Source organism: Drosophila gunungcola (assembly GCF_025200985.1).
Source record: "Drosophila gunungcola strain Sukarami chromosome 2R unlocalized genomic scaffold, Dgunungcola_SK_2 000006F, whole genome shotgun sequence".
Classification (NCBI taxonomy): domain Eukaryota; kingdom Metazoa; phylum Arthropoda; class Insecta; order Diptera; family Drosophilidae; genus Drosophila; species Drosophila gunungcola.
Genome location: NW_026453168.1, coordinates 4,318,570 through 4,337,220, shown reverse-complemented (window position 1 = coordinate 4,337,220; position 18,651 = coordinate 4,318,570). Strand labels below are relative to the sequence as shown.

The 18,651-nt window shown below is 36.9% G+C and overlaps 1 protein-coding gene across 1 annotated transcript; it reads right to left on the bottom strand.

Moving 5' to 3' along the window:
* Window positions 1-4,181: 4,181 nt before the first annotated feature.
* Window positions 4,182-9,447, bottom strand: LOC128254950 (uncharacterized). Its single transcript, XM_052984345.1, has 3 exons — window positions 9,244-9,447; window positions 5,763-6,361; window positions 4,182-4,942 (listed from the first exon to the last, which is right to left on the bottom strand). The coding sequence occupies exons 2-3, from the start codon at window positions 6,358-6,360 to the stop codon at window positions 4,398-4,400; spliced, it is 1,143 nt and encodes a 380-aa protein (XP_052840305.1). The 5' UTR covers window position 6,361; window positions 9,244-9,447; the 3' UTR covers window positions 4,182-4,397.
* Window positions 9,448-18,651: the final 9,204 nt, after the last annotated feature.

The window sequence follows — 18,651 nt, the reverse complement described above, 5'->3', positions numbered from 1 at the left end:
CGTCTTAAGCACAACATACACAGATACATATGTACATATGATATATACATTTGTATGCAAATTCGGGCACATAGTAACACAGATATATGCAAATTGTTGTGTTTATGTCTATAAACTGTTTGCAGCTCTTTTCAAAGGCGCTAAATGTCAGACACTTTCTACACCTTGGTGCGACTTAAGCTGTCTTTTATGCTGGCACACCCCGCGTATGCGTTATGTTAGCCATATCTGTTGATTTGGTGTTTGAATGCAAGTTTTAATGTATTTACTTTTATTCTATAATATAAATATAGAAGGATAGATTTCTTAAGTAACACTTATCATATTAGTAATCTTAAAAGAAATCGAGATAGTTTGTGTTTATTTATTTATATATTCCACTGATCATTAATTCATAGGTAAAAGAGGTTATCTTTATCTGAAAATCGGGGACTTTATGAAACAGAGGTTACTCTACTGACCGGTAAGCCATTGAACTTTTGATTGACCCCAACTATACTGGGTATTCCTTAAGTCTGGAGTACCAACTATTCCCAACAACCTTCGGCAAAGTTTTCTTTCTTGTTTTTAATTAAAAAACATTTTCATTGCAAGGTGCAAAATGGCTGGCAAATTGCATAGAGAACACAAGGCAGCACCGGCAGCAGGACTTCGGGCGCCATTTTGAGTTGCTGGCTTAACGAGACACTAACACTCACACAGCTGCAGCTGCAGCTACACACACTTACACTCGCAACCACCCACATACACACACACACACACACACACGCAAAACTTAGTAAGCGACTGCGTTTTGCTGTTTGTTCGGCACGTCCTTTTTCCTTCGCCGCCTCTGGTTTTTGTTTTGTTATTTGTTGTTGCCCTTAACAGCACCAGAAACAAAGAGAGAAAAAACTTTAATTAAGTTTTCAGGTTGCTGGTTTATTTTTAACTCGAGTGTTTTGCATACTACTGCGAGGCAACAAACAGCAACCGTGAGTTTTGACAGCTGACCGTAATTTATAAGGGCATTTAGTTGCAGATTTTTTCCCACATCATGGAAGCTTAGGGCAAAAGTTTGCCAGCACATATGATGAAGAGTCCCAAAATAATGGGGGTCAGAGCTGGCAGCTTAGCTAACAATATTTCATTCTGCATTTGATAAGCTTAAATATAGTTTTAATTAAAGTTTGTTATTTTCATGTTTGCACTCTGAGTTTTTGGCAATTATAATTTAGGGCGGTTGAAACGAACTAACTTTAAATTAGATTTCTTATCGCTATGAGAGTCTGCCATCCGTAATCTGCAGTTAATCCATTTTAATGCACCTGCAAGCCGAATGACATTGCAATCCAGCTGCTTCCTGCCTTTTGAAAAAGATAATACTCCACTGATTGTCAGCTGCCCGATCCACCCAACACATTTGCATTTGTCAGTCGCATTATATGCAACCATCTTGGCGTCCTGCTATTTTTGCACCATCAAATGGAGCGGCAGACCCAACGGCAAGGATCCATTTAACTTGCAATTTGTGCAAACGACTTACAATTGTCGCAGACAATTTTGCCGTTTTTTTTAGGACAGCAGTGGCGAATGGAACGTTAAATCGCAAATTTCTACATTTCGTCCTGTTTCTCCTACTTTGCTCTGTTCTCAAGCTTAGCAAACCAAAAAAAAAAAAAATATGGAAAAAACGGAACACAAAGGCCGATAAAGAATTGAAAAAAAGTGCAAAGTACGAATATTATATGTTCTTAACCACGAAATCTCTTGTAACCATCATACAAAGGATAGAAATGCTATACAATACTTATCTCTTGATCAAATTTATGAAATTAGAAAAACTCGCAACATTTATTTGTAGAAATTTAACAATGAGTTACATACAACTTTAAATATAATTATCATATAAATATGATAAAAAAATTAATAAATAAACTAACCAAATCACAATCTCTCAACAATTCGAAATACATTTATACTATATATTTTTTTTACACCAAAAAAAAAAAACGGAACCTATTTTTAATAAGTGTGTCTTGAAAATAAACTGCAGACATTAGTAATATTTTATTTATTTTTATATACTTTCCTGGTATTAATTAAATACTCATCATATTGAGAAATTTATCAAACCGATTAGTTTAAAATTCATGTTACAATTGTTTATTTTCTATGCACATTTTTTTTTTATAGGTTTTCAAAATAAACCATTCTCATTGTTCCATTAATCAAGGCCCATTAATATAATGTGTCTGAACTAGGGTTTTAGGGTTATCCTTTGAAATCGTTGCCTAAATTGCCTGGCAGAACGCTTTCCCAATGAGGGCTTTCCATCTTGTTCAGCTCCAGGTAAGGCCCGGCAAATTGGGAGCACTTTTCCGGGCCAAATTCAAGCACTCGTTCAAAGCGAGATAGGCATCGCAGGTGGGCTGTATTGGGAGGTGGACAGGTATTCAACTCCGTTCCGTGGAAGTGCGAAATATTTTCGTTGCGATTTGCATTTGTTCGTGCGGTAGGCAGGGGCAGGCAGGAGGCGTGGCAGCTCCAATTGGCGCCGCACATAAATGCAAATGCAAAAAGTGGCCCAGGGGCGACGGTTGTCAGTGGGTGTGGCAGCTGGTGAACAAAGTGTGGCATACATTTAGGCGTCGCCGCATGCAAATGTTTGACGTTATACAATAATAAAAGCAAATCCGTGGCAAAGCGGGACCCACACAAATATACACATCATATATATATATATATAATTTTTTTATTTTCTTTGGCTTAGTCTTACGACGTTTTTATTTCCCATTTGCTCAGTTTTGCATATTTTTCTTGTTCGATTTTTATCGCCACGTCGCCGACGACGAAAATGTTGCGCAAATATTTGCGCTTTTATGTGCATAGCAAAAAACCTTTCCACATTTTTTTTATGTCTTTTTCCCCCTCGTCTTGGAACAGTTTTCCTCTCATTTCTTTTTGTGCATTCAGATTTTCGCTTTGCAGATGCTTGTTGTTGCTGCTTTTTATGATTTACTTGTGCTTTGTGTTTGTACTTTGGTTCGTATTTGTGTTTGTGTTGGTATTGGAATTTATACACGGATAAAAAGTTTAATTGTATATTTTAAATAAAATATTGAAATCAATTATGTACAACTATTCCAAGTGGTATATATTCTTTTTATTTAATATACCAACAATTTTTTTACCTAAAAATTTGTTAAAGCTAGAAATAAATTTATGACTTTGTCGAATGTTTACTTTTAGCTCTTTTTTGTTTTTTGGGTGTATAAGATAGTAAACCTATTTCCCACAATTAATTTAATCTTTAATATTTCCCGAAAATACCCTTGTTTTTATCGGTGTATTGATGTGTATACAATGTTGCAAAGGTAAATTGGATTGAGAAATTGAAATCGCATTCAGTGGCAAACGGGAAGGGCGGTGAAACTAGAGGGCAAGAGCAAAGGAGATAGGGGAAAATCTTTTCCGTTTTATTTACCTTATTGATTTTCTCTTTTGTACAGGTCTCACTGAGTATTTGTGCACCTCGGGCTGAGATAATCGAGCCGAAGTTGCATTTTCTACTTTGGTGGCAGAAGTTTAATGGATTTTCCCATTTTATGCAACTCCGAAAAAGTGTGCTTTAAAAAGTTTTCTTCACCCACCTATTTTGCTTCGTACACCTGCGCTTGGCATTTGTTAGACCAACTTAGGCCTGACAATCCCCCAACATTCATCAAAGTCCGTCGTTAAAACCATTTCCATGTTCGCTTTGCCCCAAAACAAATTGTCAAACATGGAACTTTCGTCTCATGACGTCACAACTAATTAGAGTGAAGTGAGTGGAAATTCACTGTCAGTTTTTGGTTGCAATGGGCTGCCTAATTAGTTGATTAAACTTGGCTTGGCCCAGTGTCATTTGCTAAAGAAATTCTGGTTAAAACCGGAAGACAATGGATTGTGTGGCTTGGAAATGTGTAAGGTGTTTGGTGCTAGCCAATTAACTAAGCAAAATACAACATTTAATCACTTTAACAGCAGTACATATAGTGACGATGCGCACCAAGAACATGTGCATAGGAAATTACTATATTTGTATAATTGCTGTGATGGTCCGATTATAACGGAGAATATCGAATTAATATTGAAAGCGTTACATTTCTTAATTATTAGTTTTTTTATGAATAACAGTCCCACAAAATTTAAAACTCCCCTTTGTTTGAGTTTCAATAGTTTATTCGGTAAATTTCAATATTGAGAAACTATAAATCTACGACAAACATGTTTAGTTATTTGGTCTTGTGTGTGTGTGTGTGTTGTCTATATGCAAAATGACTTAAGTACAAAGATGTTTCTGTTCGCGATCGGTGCAAACGTGATGGTAACCCTAACCCAAGCACCCAAGGCCAGATGCAGTTGCCCCATGGAACTCAACAATGGCCCTGCATCACCCGGTCCAGATCGTTCCAGCTGCAGGAGTAGTCGATCTGGAGCAGACCCTTCTTGCTCAGTCCGAATTTACGAGCGTAAATTCCCGAGTAGAGCGACGAGTCGCCTCCGCTGGAGTGCGGTGATGAGCCCCTCATCCGGGATCTATCTCCTCCGCCACCTCCGCCTCCTCCGCCTCCGCCCATGGTACCGTAGAGGGTGGAGGGTGCGGCGTAGATCTGCTGGTGACATTCGCTGCAATCCGGTATGCTGCAGTACGGCAGTGTAGCGTAGGGATTGCAGTAGTCGTAGGCGGGCGACAGTGGCGGCGGGGCGGGAAAATCGATCTGAGGGGGAGCGGCCAGGGGCGCCGTCTTTCCGCTTCGCTTGCGCCTCGGATGGGGGGCGGTTCCATAGTTGTTGATCCTCTGGCTGTTTATCTGACTTGGAACGGAACGACGTTGGAGGGTGGCAGCCCGTCGCTGGAGTACGGGCTGCTCATCCCCGATGGAGGAGGGGTGCTCCGTGGAACTGGTACTGGAAAAGCCTGGGTAATGGTGATAACAAATTTTATAGTATGCATTTATGCATTTTAATAAATAAGCTAGTAAGCTAGTAAGATAGTAAGCTGTAAAATAAATTTGGTAAAACTTAAAGAAAGTGGATAGCAAAATAACTTTAAAGTGAAACAACTTCTCATGGTAAATAGTTAAACAAATACAAATTTAAATAAATACTATATATTACCTAAGAAATCTATAATATATATTCGGTAATTACTTTATTTAAGAATCTAACAAACATCTCCAGTAAGGCCCCACCTTCATAAACAAATACATTTTATTTAATAGAAAAAGTATGAATAATAATTTAATACCTATTCCCTTGCAGTTTAAACTATAAGATAGCTTTGAATAATAATAATAATATTTTAAACTCGAAGAGCACAACTATAGTTCATTAATCACAGAAGCGGAAGTATATTAATTTCTAATACAGAAGGCCAGTAAATTTTACTTTAAACAGACATCCATCTTGTTGCTAGCTGAATCCAAATCTTGTACAGTAAAGATATTGAATCAATTAAAATGGAAATTACATTTTATTAATGAAAAACTCATATACGGAAAACGCAATGTTCAACTAATGAAAACGACAAGAATAGCTTAGTTACAGAAAGCATCAAGGCTTGTTGTAAGCAGCAAATGGAATCATCAATTAAGGTTCAATCAAGACGATATGCATAATATATAAAATTTTAAGACATTTAAGGCATTTGTGAGATGTAACCACAAGGACAAGCAAATGCAGTTGACAATGGCTAATAAAATTAATTTAATATTAAAAGCTGTTAATGGTTCGCTCACCGCCAAAGCCATTGTAGAGTTGGCGTTGCTCCTCGCCGTAGAGGTCCTCCACCGGCAACTCCTCCTCCTCCTCCTGGCCGTCGTTGTCCAGGTGCAACTGCCTGGTCATGGTGGCCATGTAGTCCTCATAGCGACTGGGTGCCCCGTATATGTCGCTCCTGGCCGTGTAGAGTGGCTCCTTGCGGGCACTTCGACTCCGGCGACGAGTCCTCTGGGGCACACAGCACTCCAGCTGGCATTGGGCACGCGACACGCGACGTGTCTGGGTGTGGGGGCGTGGCATAGTGGCAGACATGCCCGCTCCCATTCCATATCCGTAGGTGGGACTGGGGGTCAGGGAGTTGCCGCCCCCTTCGTAGGCGGGCTCAATCGCCTCTTGACCGGTGACATCATCGATCTTCTTGCGCACATAGTCATAGTTCTCCAGATCCCAGGGATCCACGTAGCAGCGTTGCGAGGGCAGCAAGGTGGTCCCATAAATATCCTCCGTATTGTCAATGGTGTAATAGGGCGATTCCAGGGCACCCACTCCCTCGGGTAAGGCCTGTTTTGGACCAGCTCGACGCCTTCTCGGTGTCGTTTGACTGCGTTCACGCATGCTGCAAAAAGTCAACGAAAAAGAGTCATTAGATTACTTGGGGAAAAAACGCGGAGATGGTGAGAGAAAAATCATGAGCAAGTGCATCAACTGGTTGGTTGCGCAACACACTTTATGGCTAATACTAAAACTCTTCCGTCAACCTATCGAACCCGTTCTCCCAAGTTGGCCGCGAATTTTCCACGGCATTTGGCCGTCTTAGCCTTGCACACCGGCACTATATATATCTTTTGCAGGTGTTACACTTCACGACTCCACAGTGCAACCATTAGCCGGTTTATGGATCTGCATAACTCAGCATGGCCAATCAATTGACATTCCAATTGCCAATAGCCAACGATATTCCATTAGCCGACCAACTGGTTTACTTACTTCAAAAGAAATCCACAAAACCCTGCCACCCGTTTTGGGCATCATAATCAAATTGCTATCCAAAATATCTATTTAATTAAAAACTGAAGTGGAGCCAGTCGGCAACAGTAAAATTTCAATAGAATATGCAAAACAAGCCAAGTGGAACAAGTGCACTGAAAAATATATGTTGAGAGGATAGAGGGTTTCCAATTTTAATTTGGCCGACAAGGTTAACTAGATTTTTTGATGGGTTTGTCAGCTGCAGTTAACAATGTTACATCGAAATGGTAAAAGAACAGGCAGAGTTTTTCCATTAACAGTATAAATGGAATATGCCAAGTTGTGTTTATTCAACAACACAGATAATCTCAGACTGTAAAGAAGAAGCTAAAATTGGCATACATTTGATTAAATCTCTGGCACCCGTTGAATGAAAAGCATTCAATATTTATTATCTCTACATATATTAATAGTTCGGCAGAAAGTAACAGAAAACCTCTATAAAAACAATCTGAAATATCTTTAAATGAAATGGTTTTTTCTCTCAACTTTTTAAAGCTCATAATTTTTTTTGGGCTTTGTGATTTTTTTGGTTTTTCCCCTTAGTTATTTCTTGCAAACGCCCATTCGAAAAAAGGTTTTGCGCAATCTTTCCGAGGCATTTGTAATTTGTGCATTTGCATAAAAATGTTGTGTTTGCTTTTGTTTTTGGCTGCTTTGTTTTAATCGCTTCGGTTATCGATTAACATTTGTATGGCTTCAGCGGGCAAAAAAAGTATAAAAAGGTTTCAGATGGGAATATAATTTATAAAATACACAAACTACACAGGAAAAAAAAACAACGTGACTTGGCTGGGTGGCACGCAAATGAAATCGTGTATCTGCGGGTCTTTCAGGGTGTATACACTTTTTATGGCATATATCCAAACATAAAATATACACACAAGCCCATCTGAATGCAGTTTCAGCCATTTGCACGCAAGGGAAAATAGTTTAGGGCTTGTTTTGGGCTTTAGTCGCGAGCTTTTTATTATTCAAACAAAATCAAAAATGCATTGCAATACAAGTAAAATAATATTACAACATGATCAAAATGACTCGTAAAAAAGTTTTATCAATGAAAAAATGCATAACAACTTTAGTAAGTGTTTGGTTTTAATAAGTATCCAGTAATTATTTCAGAATTAACTAACTTAGTTTGTAAATGTTGAAATAATACAAAATTTCTTTGCCTTAATAATGTTCTTGGCTTGTAAGGCGGAGATTACGTATACGCCACTTGGCACTTAACCATGGAAAGTTAATTGCAAGCGCAGTGTTTAACCGCAATTAGAGTCGCATATGCATACGGAACCACTTATGGCCCTAAGGCCCTGTTAATTAATTGGCATTTTTGACCGAGACTTCCACTGCTCCGCGGTTGACTGATTGCCCCGGTCAACCTCAGCCGCAGCCTCTGGTTCATCTTAACGCAAATTGCCGCTTTGACTTTGGCTTCTGGCCATTTGCATATCAAATGTGTCAAGTTCGCGTCGAATTACTTTGTGTAATCAGTCGAACTTGTTATGGCTGGGTGATTGATAGTAGCTTGACACCTGAGTTAGGCGTAAAAGTTAAGGACAGCTATCAAATCTTGTTTGATTTCCGGAAATTTTGTGAATGTTTCAAGAGATCAATTTTAAGGAATAAAAGAAATATAAAAAAATGTTAAAGGAAATGGGGATTCTTGTTGACTAATTTGCATTAAAATAATAAATCAAGTCTTTATTTTCATATTTCTTGTATTTTGTTTGTCAAACAATATTTCTGACAAATTTTTTTTACAACAAATTGTACTGTTTTAGTAAACATACCAAAGTAATAAATAGACTAAGTTGCTATTAAGTAGCTTAAAAATACCTACGCGTTTTGCTAAAAAGCGAAGGCTTTTTATTTTGCATAGAAACACAAAAGCTTTTGGTAATATTTGGTTTGTACGAATACATCAATTAAGGTAATAATTAACAACCAGTTAAGCTCTTATTCAGCAAAAATTATGCAAAAAAAGGTATAAATAACATAAATATTTCGACATCGAATTATAATGAAAAATAACTGGAAACAAGCTTAACAAACGCCAGACGACCTTGTTAAGTATTCGAATATAAATATTTATTCGAGTGATATCATACCCAAAGGCGGATTTACATGAACCGAATCAGGAGCAGGGTAAAATTTATTCACAAAGCGCTTCTGCCGCACCTCCGAAATAAAAAAAAAATGCAAGATGAGCAGAAGTTTTGTGCGTGAATCACCTGAAAAGAACAGTTCTCTGGTCGCATACCTGGGCGTAAGGCCCTAAATGGTGATCACTACAATTCCATTGCATTTTGAATTCATATGGCGGAGACCCACGCAGATGATCACTCTAACTTGACAAGCCCGCAAAAAATACAGAAGATACAGAGCTCATAAGATCTGGCGACCCAGCCCACATATAAACGCAACTTTCTTTGCTTTTGACACAGTTTCCTCGGTAGTTTCATTCACCTTTTTTGGTTGGGGATATAAATTTTAATTTGTTTGGCTGTCGGTCACTTGTCACTTGCGGTTAGAACTCTATTTTTGGTCACCGTCGCCGTTATCGTTCTTTAGCCAATATTTAAATTGTGAATTTTGGGCACGTCCGATCCGTACATGATCCACGCGCATGCGCAACCGCGTTGTGTTCGCTTCTTCGACCGGCACTCAACTGTTTTGGCCAACGGTTTGGGCCAAGTCTCAAGCCAGTCTTTTGCTCTTAGCTCGCAGCATGTTCGAAGTGGTTTGATCTTCGGGTTGCAAGAGGTTCGCATGCTTGCCAATTTCCATCAAAATTAATTAGAGTTTCCCATTCAGCTTTTATGGTTTTGGCTAAGTGTAATTTCGGGCGGACTGTAAACTAATTAACAGTAAATTAAAATGACAGCAAGTGATTAAGTCACAGTTGTAGAGCTCCTCAAAGTCACATTGATATGCAAATTTGTAAGTCCCTAAAATGCGGCTGCGACTGCGCCAAAGAAATGCCAAAGATATATTAAGGGAACTGGGTGTATTACACAACGAATTGAAAGTGCTCTTTTATGATAAAGTATATAAATAAGAGTTTTTATTAATAATAAAATCAATAATCATTTCTCATACAAAAAAAAAATGATGACTCATAAAAATCTTTACATTATTGCTCACTCAAACTTTCAACTTAATAGTAAAGTAATAACAACCTTGGTAAGAGTAAGTTGTAAAAAAAGCAGCTGCCAAGTTCAAGTTTTTTTCGTGTGGCTAGGAAAGAAATTGAAATTGTTGCTGAGAGAAATTACATCACCTCAACTTCAACTTGAACCGACATCTTTGGGTGGGGCAATATTCACCGCCTTTGAATACATCAAAAGAAAACAGGTGATGAGCATCATTTCTCATTCGAGACTTTTCCCATCTTTGCCTCAAAAATAAATCCCAAATAATTTATGCATTTTTTTTCTTAAGCTACCAAAAGGTATTTATAAATAAATTGTTTGAAAAAAAAACGTAAAAAAAAAGCTTTCACTTTCAATGCGGTGGCGTTTTGGGTTTTTTTTTTGTGGTAGCCCCAAAATCGTGCCGATATTTATGGTGTTTATTCAGTCAGGTCAGTTATTATTTCTTTTTGTGGTGAGTGTCGAGTGCAAACAATCACTTGGATGGCCTATAGGCCAGGCAAAAACGATTTAATTAAGCCAGCTAAAGTGGCCAACAGTTTGCGGTCAGATATGTCACCAAAAAAGGGTATTAACAAATAATTGATTGGGATATTATTTAAGATTTATGCAATTTATATTAGCACTAAATATAAAGATATTTTTCATTGAATAATTATTTGTTTTGACTAAATTCCAAATAATCTTGTAAACTTTAATTAAGAAACTATATTTCCATAATTTGTGTATAACAATAATTTGTATATAGAAATGTCTGACAGAAATGCAGCTTAAAAACAGAAATAAATATCAAAAAATTTAGAAATGCTTTAGCAGCTCATATGTTTTACAGCATTGAACATACGAGTTGCATTTGGATTTCTGGTCACGAACGTTTAGCTAGAAGTTGCATTCACTAGGCATCCTTTTGGTTCATTTAGCCACCTTCCAGTTCATCAAGCCCACATTCCTTGCCATAGAACTCATATATGTATATGTAGTTGCCCCCATTCGGAGGTTTTAGAGCAATTTGCCGCTTTTAATGGCGAACGCCGTGTTGAGACTTGCAACGTGAGCTACGTTGCCAACGCACAGGAAACCGGCTGCACCTGGCCGCCCAAAGGGGGCTGACTAAGGGAGGGGGTGGAGGGGCGGTGCCACAACCAGATGTTTGCCTTTGACTGGCGGCAGACTCGTTGATCTCTGCTCCAATTCCAATATGTGTGTGCTCGGTTCGGCTCTTTTCCCCCGGTATCTTTCATGTATTCGCATCGGCGACATTGTGCAACATGCTCTTCGATATGGCAAAACAAAAAAACCCATGCAGCACAGCCCCGCAGCCCCCATCGATTGCACATTGGTCCAACAATTAGTTCAGCATTTAAAAATAATTTAATACAAAAATGTCAAAACGTAACAACGTTTTTTAGGGGCTTTTAGATCAAATGGTGACTGTATTTATAGCTAATTGATTCTAAGCCCAATAGTATATCATTTGAGTTGAACAATAATGTATTTTAATTTTATAATATTAAAATTAGTCGTTTATTTTCATATACAGAAGCTTTTTAGTTAACCAACTATTTTAGGTAAATTATTTCATTTGATTAATAGAAAGGCGATTTTACATTTTTTTTATGAATTGTATTATTTATTTTTATGACAAATTTACATCAACAAACATTTTAGAATTTAGCTCTTTAAATTTTTGCTGAGAAAAAATGTATAGGTAAAAGTTATATTTGTTATATATATATTTATATGTCACATGCAATATCATTTTTATTAAATAACTGCTCAATAGTTTAGTTATTCACTACAACAGTTTTGAAACTACTAAATCTGAACTGGTTTAAAAAGTAAATCATTTAATATTTGAGTACATTTCTTAGAGCTACTTTATTGTACTTTTTTTTACCAGTTTGTGTAAGACTTCTTCAATTTTATTAAATTGTATTTGTTTATAGTTATATTATTTTGTTGGTTACTTCAATTACTGGAACCAATGTGAATTGGCCACAGCTGCAGCGAGCATTAGAGATGCTGAGCCGCAGATTGCGCTGCACCCAAACCCAATGCTAAGCCCAGGCCATAATCCGAATCCGAATCCGAACCGAATCAAATGGCTATAGCACATGTTTCTCCTTTGCTCTCCGCTTGTCACTCGGCTTGCCACTTTCGATTTTTCATAGCTCGCAGTTTCTATATTGCTTTTTTGCAACTCACCATCTCCCTCCACTGGAGCAATAATTGTAAGTGGACCTGGGCATTTATGGTGTTTTTACTTCTCTGGCCCCATTTGGCCAACATGTTGGACATTTTGCACGTGTTCAGCCCACAAAAGGGAAACAGGCGAATGGCAGAGAAACAGGGAAGAAATATGGCCGGTAATTGTGTGCTTCCCATTTGATGTGTCAGCAAAACGCTTTTTTTGTGCTTCTTTTTCCGATTTTAGGGACAATTGTCGACTAGGAGAACACCTTTCTCCAAATTGTTATTCATCCTTCTTAAAGCGAATAATTCAAACGTTTATTTTCATTCAACCTTGATTATAATGGCTGAATGAATTTTTGGGGTCTCGTAGCCAAAGATTTCATCCCTTTTTGGTTTAGGTCATATCGCATACTCATCAAAAAGTCTAGTTAGGCAATTTAATTGAATTTTCTTTAACGAGATTTAACAGAGAATAAAGTTTTATTTTGACCTAGATTTGCATGCCTTAAAAATAAACAAATTTGTACATCCAATGCTCAATAAACAAAACAAGATTATGATTCAATAACATAAATTAGGGCGCATTTAAACTGGACACGGTTCATTTGTTGAAATATCAATTTTATTTTGATTTATTGTCAGTACAAACCATTTATTCTCAACCATAAATCGTATCGATAATCCCTTTACTGGGCTCAGTTGAACGACCCAACACAATGGGCCATAACTGAAACCATTAAATTTGTATTTAAATCCATTCATTGCTCAATCTGCTTGATGATGCAATAATACCTAGCACTGCAGGCAGACATCGGGGCAAAAAAAATAACAAACGAACAACATGAACATCAGCCGCAGCATCATCACCATCGACATCTGACATGCCGAGGGCCAAGCATCGCCTCCATCGCCTCCATCTTCGACATCGTCTTCATCTCGGGCTCTATCTCCCTCAATCACTGCTGACGCACAGTTCAAGTGGCACTGGCACAAATCATCTTAACAGAAATCCACATATATAGAAAAGAGCAGCAAAAAGTCTAACACAACATGAGCTAGACATCTTTGGAGGCAACTCTGACATAATTTGGTCAAAATAGTTGCTGCCTCTTGATTGTTTTTTTGTGGATTTTCTTTATGTGGTTTTGATGCTCTTCTTTTGGAGTCAATTCTGAGCTATTAGGTGGATTTTTGTGTTCAAGGAAAGTGAAATACAGTAAAGCAGTTGCTTAAGGAAGGTATTTCTTCAATTTAATCACCATATATTATTTTAAAAATGTATATTTTTGAAGTTTATACAAAACTACAATAAAGTGCAATGACTTATTAATTTGGCGTGCATTTAATTATAGGAAATTATAATTAATTACAATTATTTTAAGCTTTTTGTTATTTTATCAATTTAATTATTTTGCTTCGCAGAATTGTTCTTCAAGTCAGTACTTGTAGAGATAATTTATCATTGCGAGCTCACACACCCAAATCAACACCCCTGCAAAAAAACCCACATACATGCAGTGCGGATACGCCCATAGACACATCTTGCCCGATGATGCCTCAAGTTCAAGATACAAAAACATATTGCGGCAAAAAAACAATTGCCGCGTGAGTGTGCGGCTGGTACTCGTACATTGTGCATTGTTTTGGCCAAGAAACGAAACATTTTTTCCCGCACTTCCGCATCGGCCTAAGATACATGGCTCTGGATATACATACACCGAGATACATCGCCGAGGTACGGGCGGCCACAAGTCAAAGTATAAGGCATTGTCTTGGCCGGAATGGCGGGGTTTTCCTTTTCTTTTAGTTTTTCCCTTAGCGCTTATCACACACTTCATTAATTTTGTTTCGCTTTTCATTGCTGTCGGTAATTATGGTTACAGTTATGCTTGGGTATCTGCCCGAGCCTCCGAGTTTCACTTTTTTCTCAGGTCTGCTTTTCGATATTGCAAAATTGCATGCTGCACTTGAAAAAAGTTTGCCACGCGTGAAGCTCTATCTGCCTTTCTGCCTAACTGCCAGATACTCCAATACCGAACAGCAATATTTGTTTCAAAAGCCGCCAACAGTTTGTTGCCACTTATGCTGCCGGCTGCTTGGGGATTTTTAACGCTTCGTTAACAAAACTAAAATTATTATCTCTCCATAACTCCAGGCCAGCCATGGGATTTGTTTTTGGCCAGCGAAATCATTAAATCAATTAATGTTCCACGAAACGCAAAAACAAAAGTCGAAAATTAGAAACCAAATACTGAAAATGAAACCATAAGCTGAAACTAGATTAAGCGGATGCTTTAAGTTGATTATGATTTAAAATTGTTCGAGTGCAAAGAGGTTGTATATTTTGACATCAAAATGACCTTGAAAATAAACAATGGCAGAATATTCTAGATAAGTTTGCCTTAACCTTTTTGTTTGAGTTAAAGTTGAAAATTAAAGGTAAATAGTTTTCATTTATTAATACTGTTTTAGATTGGAAGCACAGGAACGTGTTTTGCTTGCTTAAATTTGTAGCTTATGTGAGTTTAAGTGAAGAGTGTCTAAATGGGAGAATATATATTAATACTTTAAAAAAAAATTTACATAAATTTTATGAATATACTTTAAGATATGCTTGGATTACAATGTTGGTACAATAAGAAATTTTGCTTCCCCACAGGAAGCCATCAAAATGTTGCTTTTATGCTATTAACCATTAAGTTTACAGCAACCAATCTTGACACGGAAACTTGTAAAAAACAATGTTTAATTAATTATGATTACACTATAGGCCTCATCATCATCAGTTTGGGAGCGGGATTGAGTGGGTTCCCGTTGCCTCAACTGCATCTCTATCCCCGTCCCCGGATTCCCAGTAATTATCGAACCTCTGCCAGATGTCGTGTGCTGGTCTTCAGTTAATACCGACGACAAGTTCAATGGCTCACGCGGCGTATGAGCAATTTGCATTGTTTGCATTAAACATTGAGCTTGAGCTCTGGTTTTAATTAGCGGCTACAATTACAATTACACATGGACATGGAGTTGGACCGGCCTGTGTGCATAATTTAAGCAGTAATTCCATGGAAAGTACGCTAATTGAAATTGAATGCTACTGATGCTGGGAATAATAACACTTTTGATGATCCTAGCAATTTAGGTTGCAGTGAAATCGAACTGATGATTATAAAGAATAGATTTCAAAACCAAATATGTATATATGTATATATGTATCGATGTGATCAAAAAGCAATTCCAAATTTTATTTTAAAGCTTTGTCTTCATTTGCTTCCTCGTGTACCAGAATTATATTATCTTTTGCATAACAAAGGTGTATTCATTCACAAATCTTTTGCATTAACATATTGATAAAAGATCAAACCATTGCATTCAGTTTAATTTATTATGTGTAGGTTTATAGATTTTTCATTTACCTCAGAGACTCGCTTACCTTCTTGGAATATTATAGATAACTTATTTGCATTTCACTCTTATATGAGTTTTTCATTTTACCCTTTAATTGATTCTCTATATTCGAATTCTTCAGCCCAATTGCAATAAATCGAAGTTTTTCGCTCTGCCCACGCAGTATTTCAACAGTTTTAGTTGCCAATTTTATTTATTGCTTTTGTTGTTGGTTTACTTTAAACCCGAATTTCTAGGTTTCGCATTTGGCAATGTAATTAACACACTGACGGCCAATTGTCCAAATAACAGCACACAGTAGTGCTGCTGCTTAAATTCACTCAAGGCTTCCATCATTTGGCAAGCTATAATATTTAATCATTATGTTTATTATTTGTTATTAACCCATTATGATCATTTCCTACACCGCAACACAAAAAAGTAAAGAGATCTCTTTATTTTGATTTATATATTTTACTACCAATACTAATGCGATTTTATTTGCTTTGCCTCGAAAATAAATACATAAGTAAACAGAAGACAAAATTTGTCAATGGCTTGCGAATTTATCCTCGTCATCATCATCGTCATTATTATATCGAACTTAATGGAATATATGTATACTATCCGAACACCTTTTCGATGGAGTCACAGCTGCGAAAGAACTACTAGGAAACGTTTTGGGCTTATGCAAATTTTAATTTGCTTTGATTAGCACTTAAGAGAGGAATTTTAAATAAATTGTAAGCCCGCATTTATTGGCAAGTGTTAAGGCGGATACAAAATTCGTTAGAAACGATTTGTTGGTCGTAAAAACCTGTTAAATGGAAGCATTTTGTTTTAACTAGGGTGAATAATTTGCTGGTTCGACGATTGTTGATCTTGGAATTTTTTCCGTTTCTTTAGTTTCAAAATAATGGCAAAAAATTGCATTTAAACATGCACATCCATGCGCTTCCTTTTAGAAAAATAGCCTTTGAAGTATGTCGCTGCAGTCAATATATATTTATTAATATTCCGCTCTCTGATTTCGCGGCCGCCTTAAATTTTGCAATCGAAAAATTTGTGGCCTACAAAAGACAAAAAAGTAAATGATTTTTTGTGGTAATTAGCAAACTGGACACGTCCATACATTGGGTTCTTGTGGCATTTAGAGGCTATCGGCGCTATAGATGGCCATAACGTTTGTCGGCCACTCCGACAGCAACAAACACCGTTAAACGCACAAATTTGGCAGCCAGACAAGGCTGATGAAGGGAAGACACAAGACACCTGAACAAAACAAAAAACAGAATAATAAGGCAAAAGCAACAATCGCTTGATTTGCATGCAAGACAACCAAAAAAATACTTGGGTCGAATCAACGTACATGTTCGATTCCAAACAAGTTGCAAAGAGCATGTGTTTAAGGCGGTTCTATGATCCAACCACACCTGCGCAGCTAGAGTAAATGTTCATATGTACACACAAAAAATATATATGTTATAAAAATACCAAAGTAATATAACATAAGAAATATTAATAATTTTAATTTCAATATTGATATTATTTTGTGGAATTTGTGAAGCATTGAAAATTAAAAGGTTAAAACTTAATTGTAAAAAATATAATATAATCATTATTGTATTCATTGAAAATGAACAAGTTTTATAGAACTTTGTATATACTTTTTTAAAGTTTTTAGAAATTTTAAAAGGACTTCAGTAAATTTGTGTATGTTCTTTGAATTCATATTTCATTAAATTAAAATAATCCCTATACCTATGGCTTATTCATCTTTTTTCTGGTGTCTGCCTAACAGAGCCATAAGTTTAATTGGACGTCGAACAGAAATCGCATTAATTACAGCGACAACTTCTGCCTCGTCGCCCCTCTCGCAATGAGTTGTATTAATTGGACAGCCTGCAAATCCGTCTTGTTTTTGGTCATTCTTCTTGCCCCACGATTGCGAAAAGTCGGTGGCAATAGGCGAGCAGATTTGGCCGGGCCAACCGTTCACCGCCTCTTGGCCAGATCCAATTGACCAATCTTCGACAGGGGGCTTTGGTTTCTTGGTTTTTGATGAGGGGGGATTTGCTCGGGGGCACTCATTAGAGCACTGAACCGTTTGACATTTAAGTGCGACGACCTCATGCATGCGCGCTTCGCTTTTCATATTTGTTGGGATCTCCTCAGGGCTCATGTTCATAGGCCCAGTTACACAGAAAAAAGTTATGCTTAATTTATTTTTAATTGAAAGTTAATCGATTTTTGAGAAAATTTGTTAAAAATTTAATTTAATTCAAGCTTAATATAATAGGATTTTAATAAATGATCGCTTGGGTTCGAAAGATAAGAATACAGTTTTTTTTTTAATCGTTAATATTATTTTTTAATCGTTAAGTTGTTACTAAAAGATTGGATCTTGCCAAAATTTTATCAATTTATCATTTTATATATGTATTAAATGTGTATCACAATTTTAATACCGAGTTTATTTGTTTTCTTATATATCTAACGATTTTTTTACATGGTCTATATTTAAAAGTACTTTTAATAAATCTAACAACAAAATAATAAAGATGTAGCTAAGCTTTTAAAATTGTTTCAAATACTCATCAGATAAGTAATTTTTGTTATATTTATTTTCATTGACTGAAAGATATATTTCCTGTTTATAAGTTAATTATAAAATTAAACCTTGAATGTTCAGTAAGAATCTGGCATGTTTCATGCAAACTCCCATCATTTTTTGCAGTGTCCACATATTTGGCTTTCGGCTATCAACCTGCTATTGTTTATTTTCTTCGTCGAGCTGTCTCGAAGACCTCGGACCTTCAATGTGGGGCCTGCCCATCGCTTATGGGCGCACCAAATGCCCCTGCTCACTGATCCGCCCCAGGTCAATCAGATCCCAAAATCTAAAGTTAAACGCCGGGCCAAGACACCAAAAAATAATTACACAAATTGTGTGTTTCAGATCTGTGCGAGCCAGGTAATACCCGGGCTTTAAAACGCTCAAAACACTTTCGTTTGAGGAAAATAAACAAAAAAATTGTATAATCAGCATTAGGCAGCGGCAATTGGCAATCATTTCTGGGTACAAATTAAAATTATATTACAACATTTTCTTAGACAACAACAAGAGCCCACTGATTACAGGAGA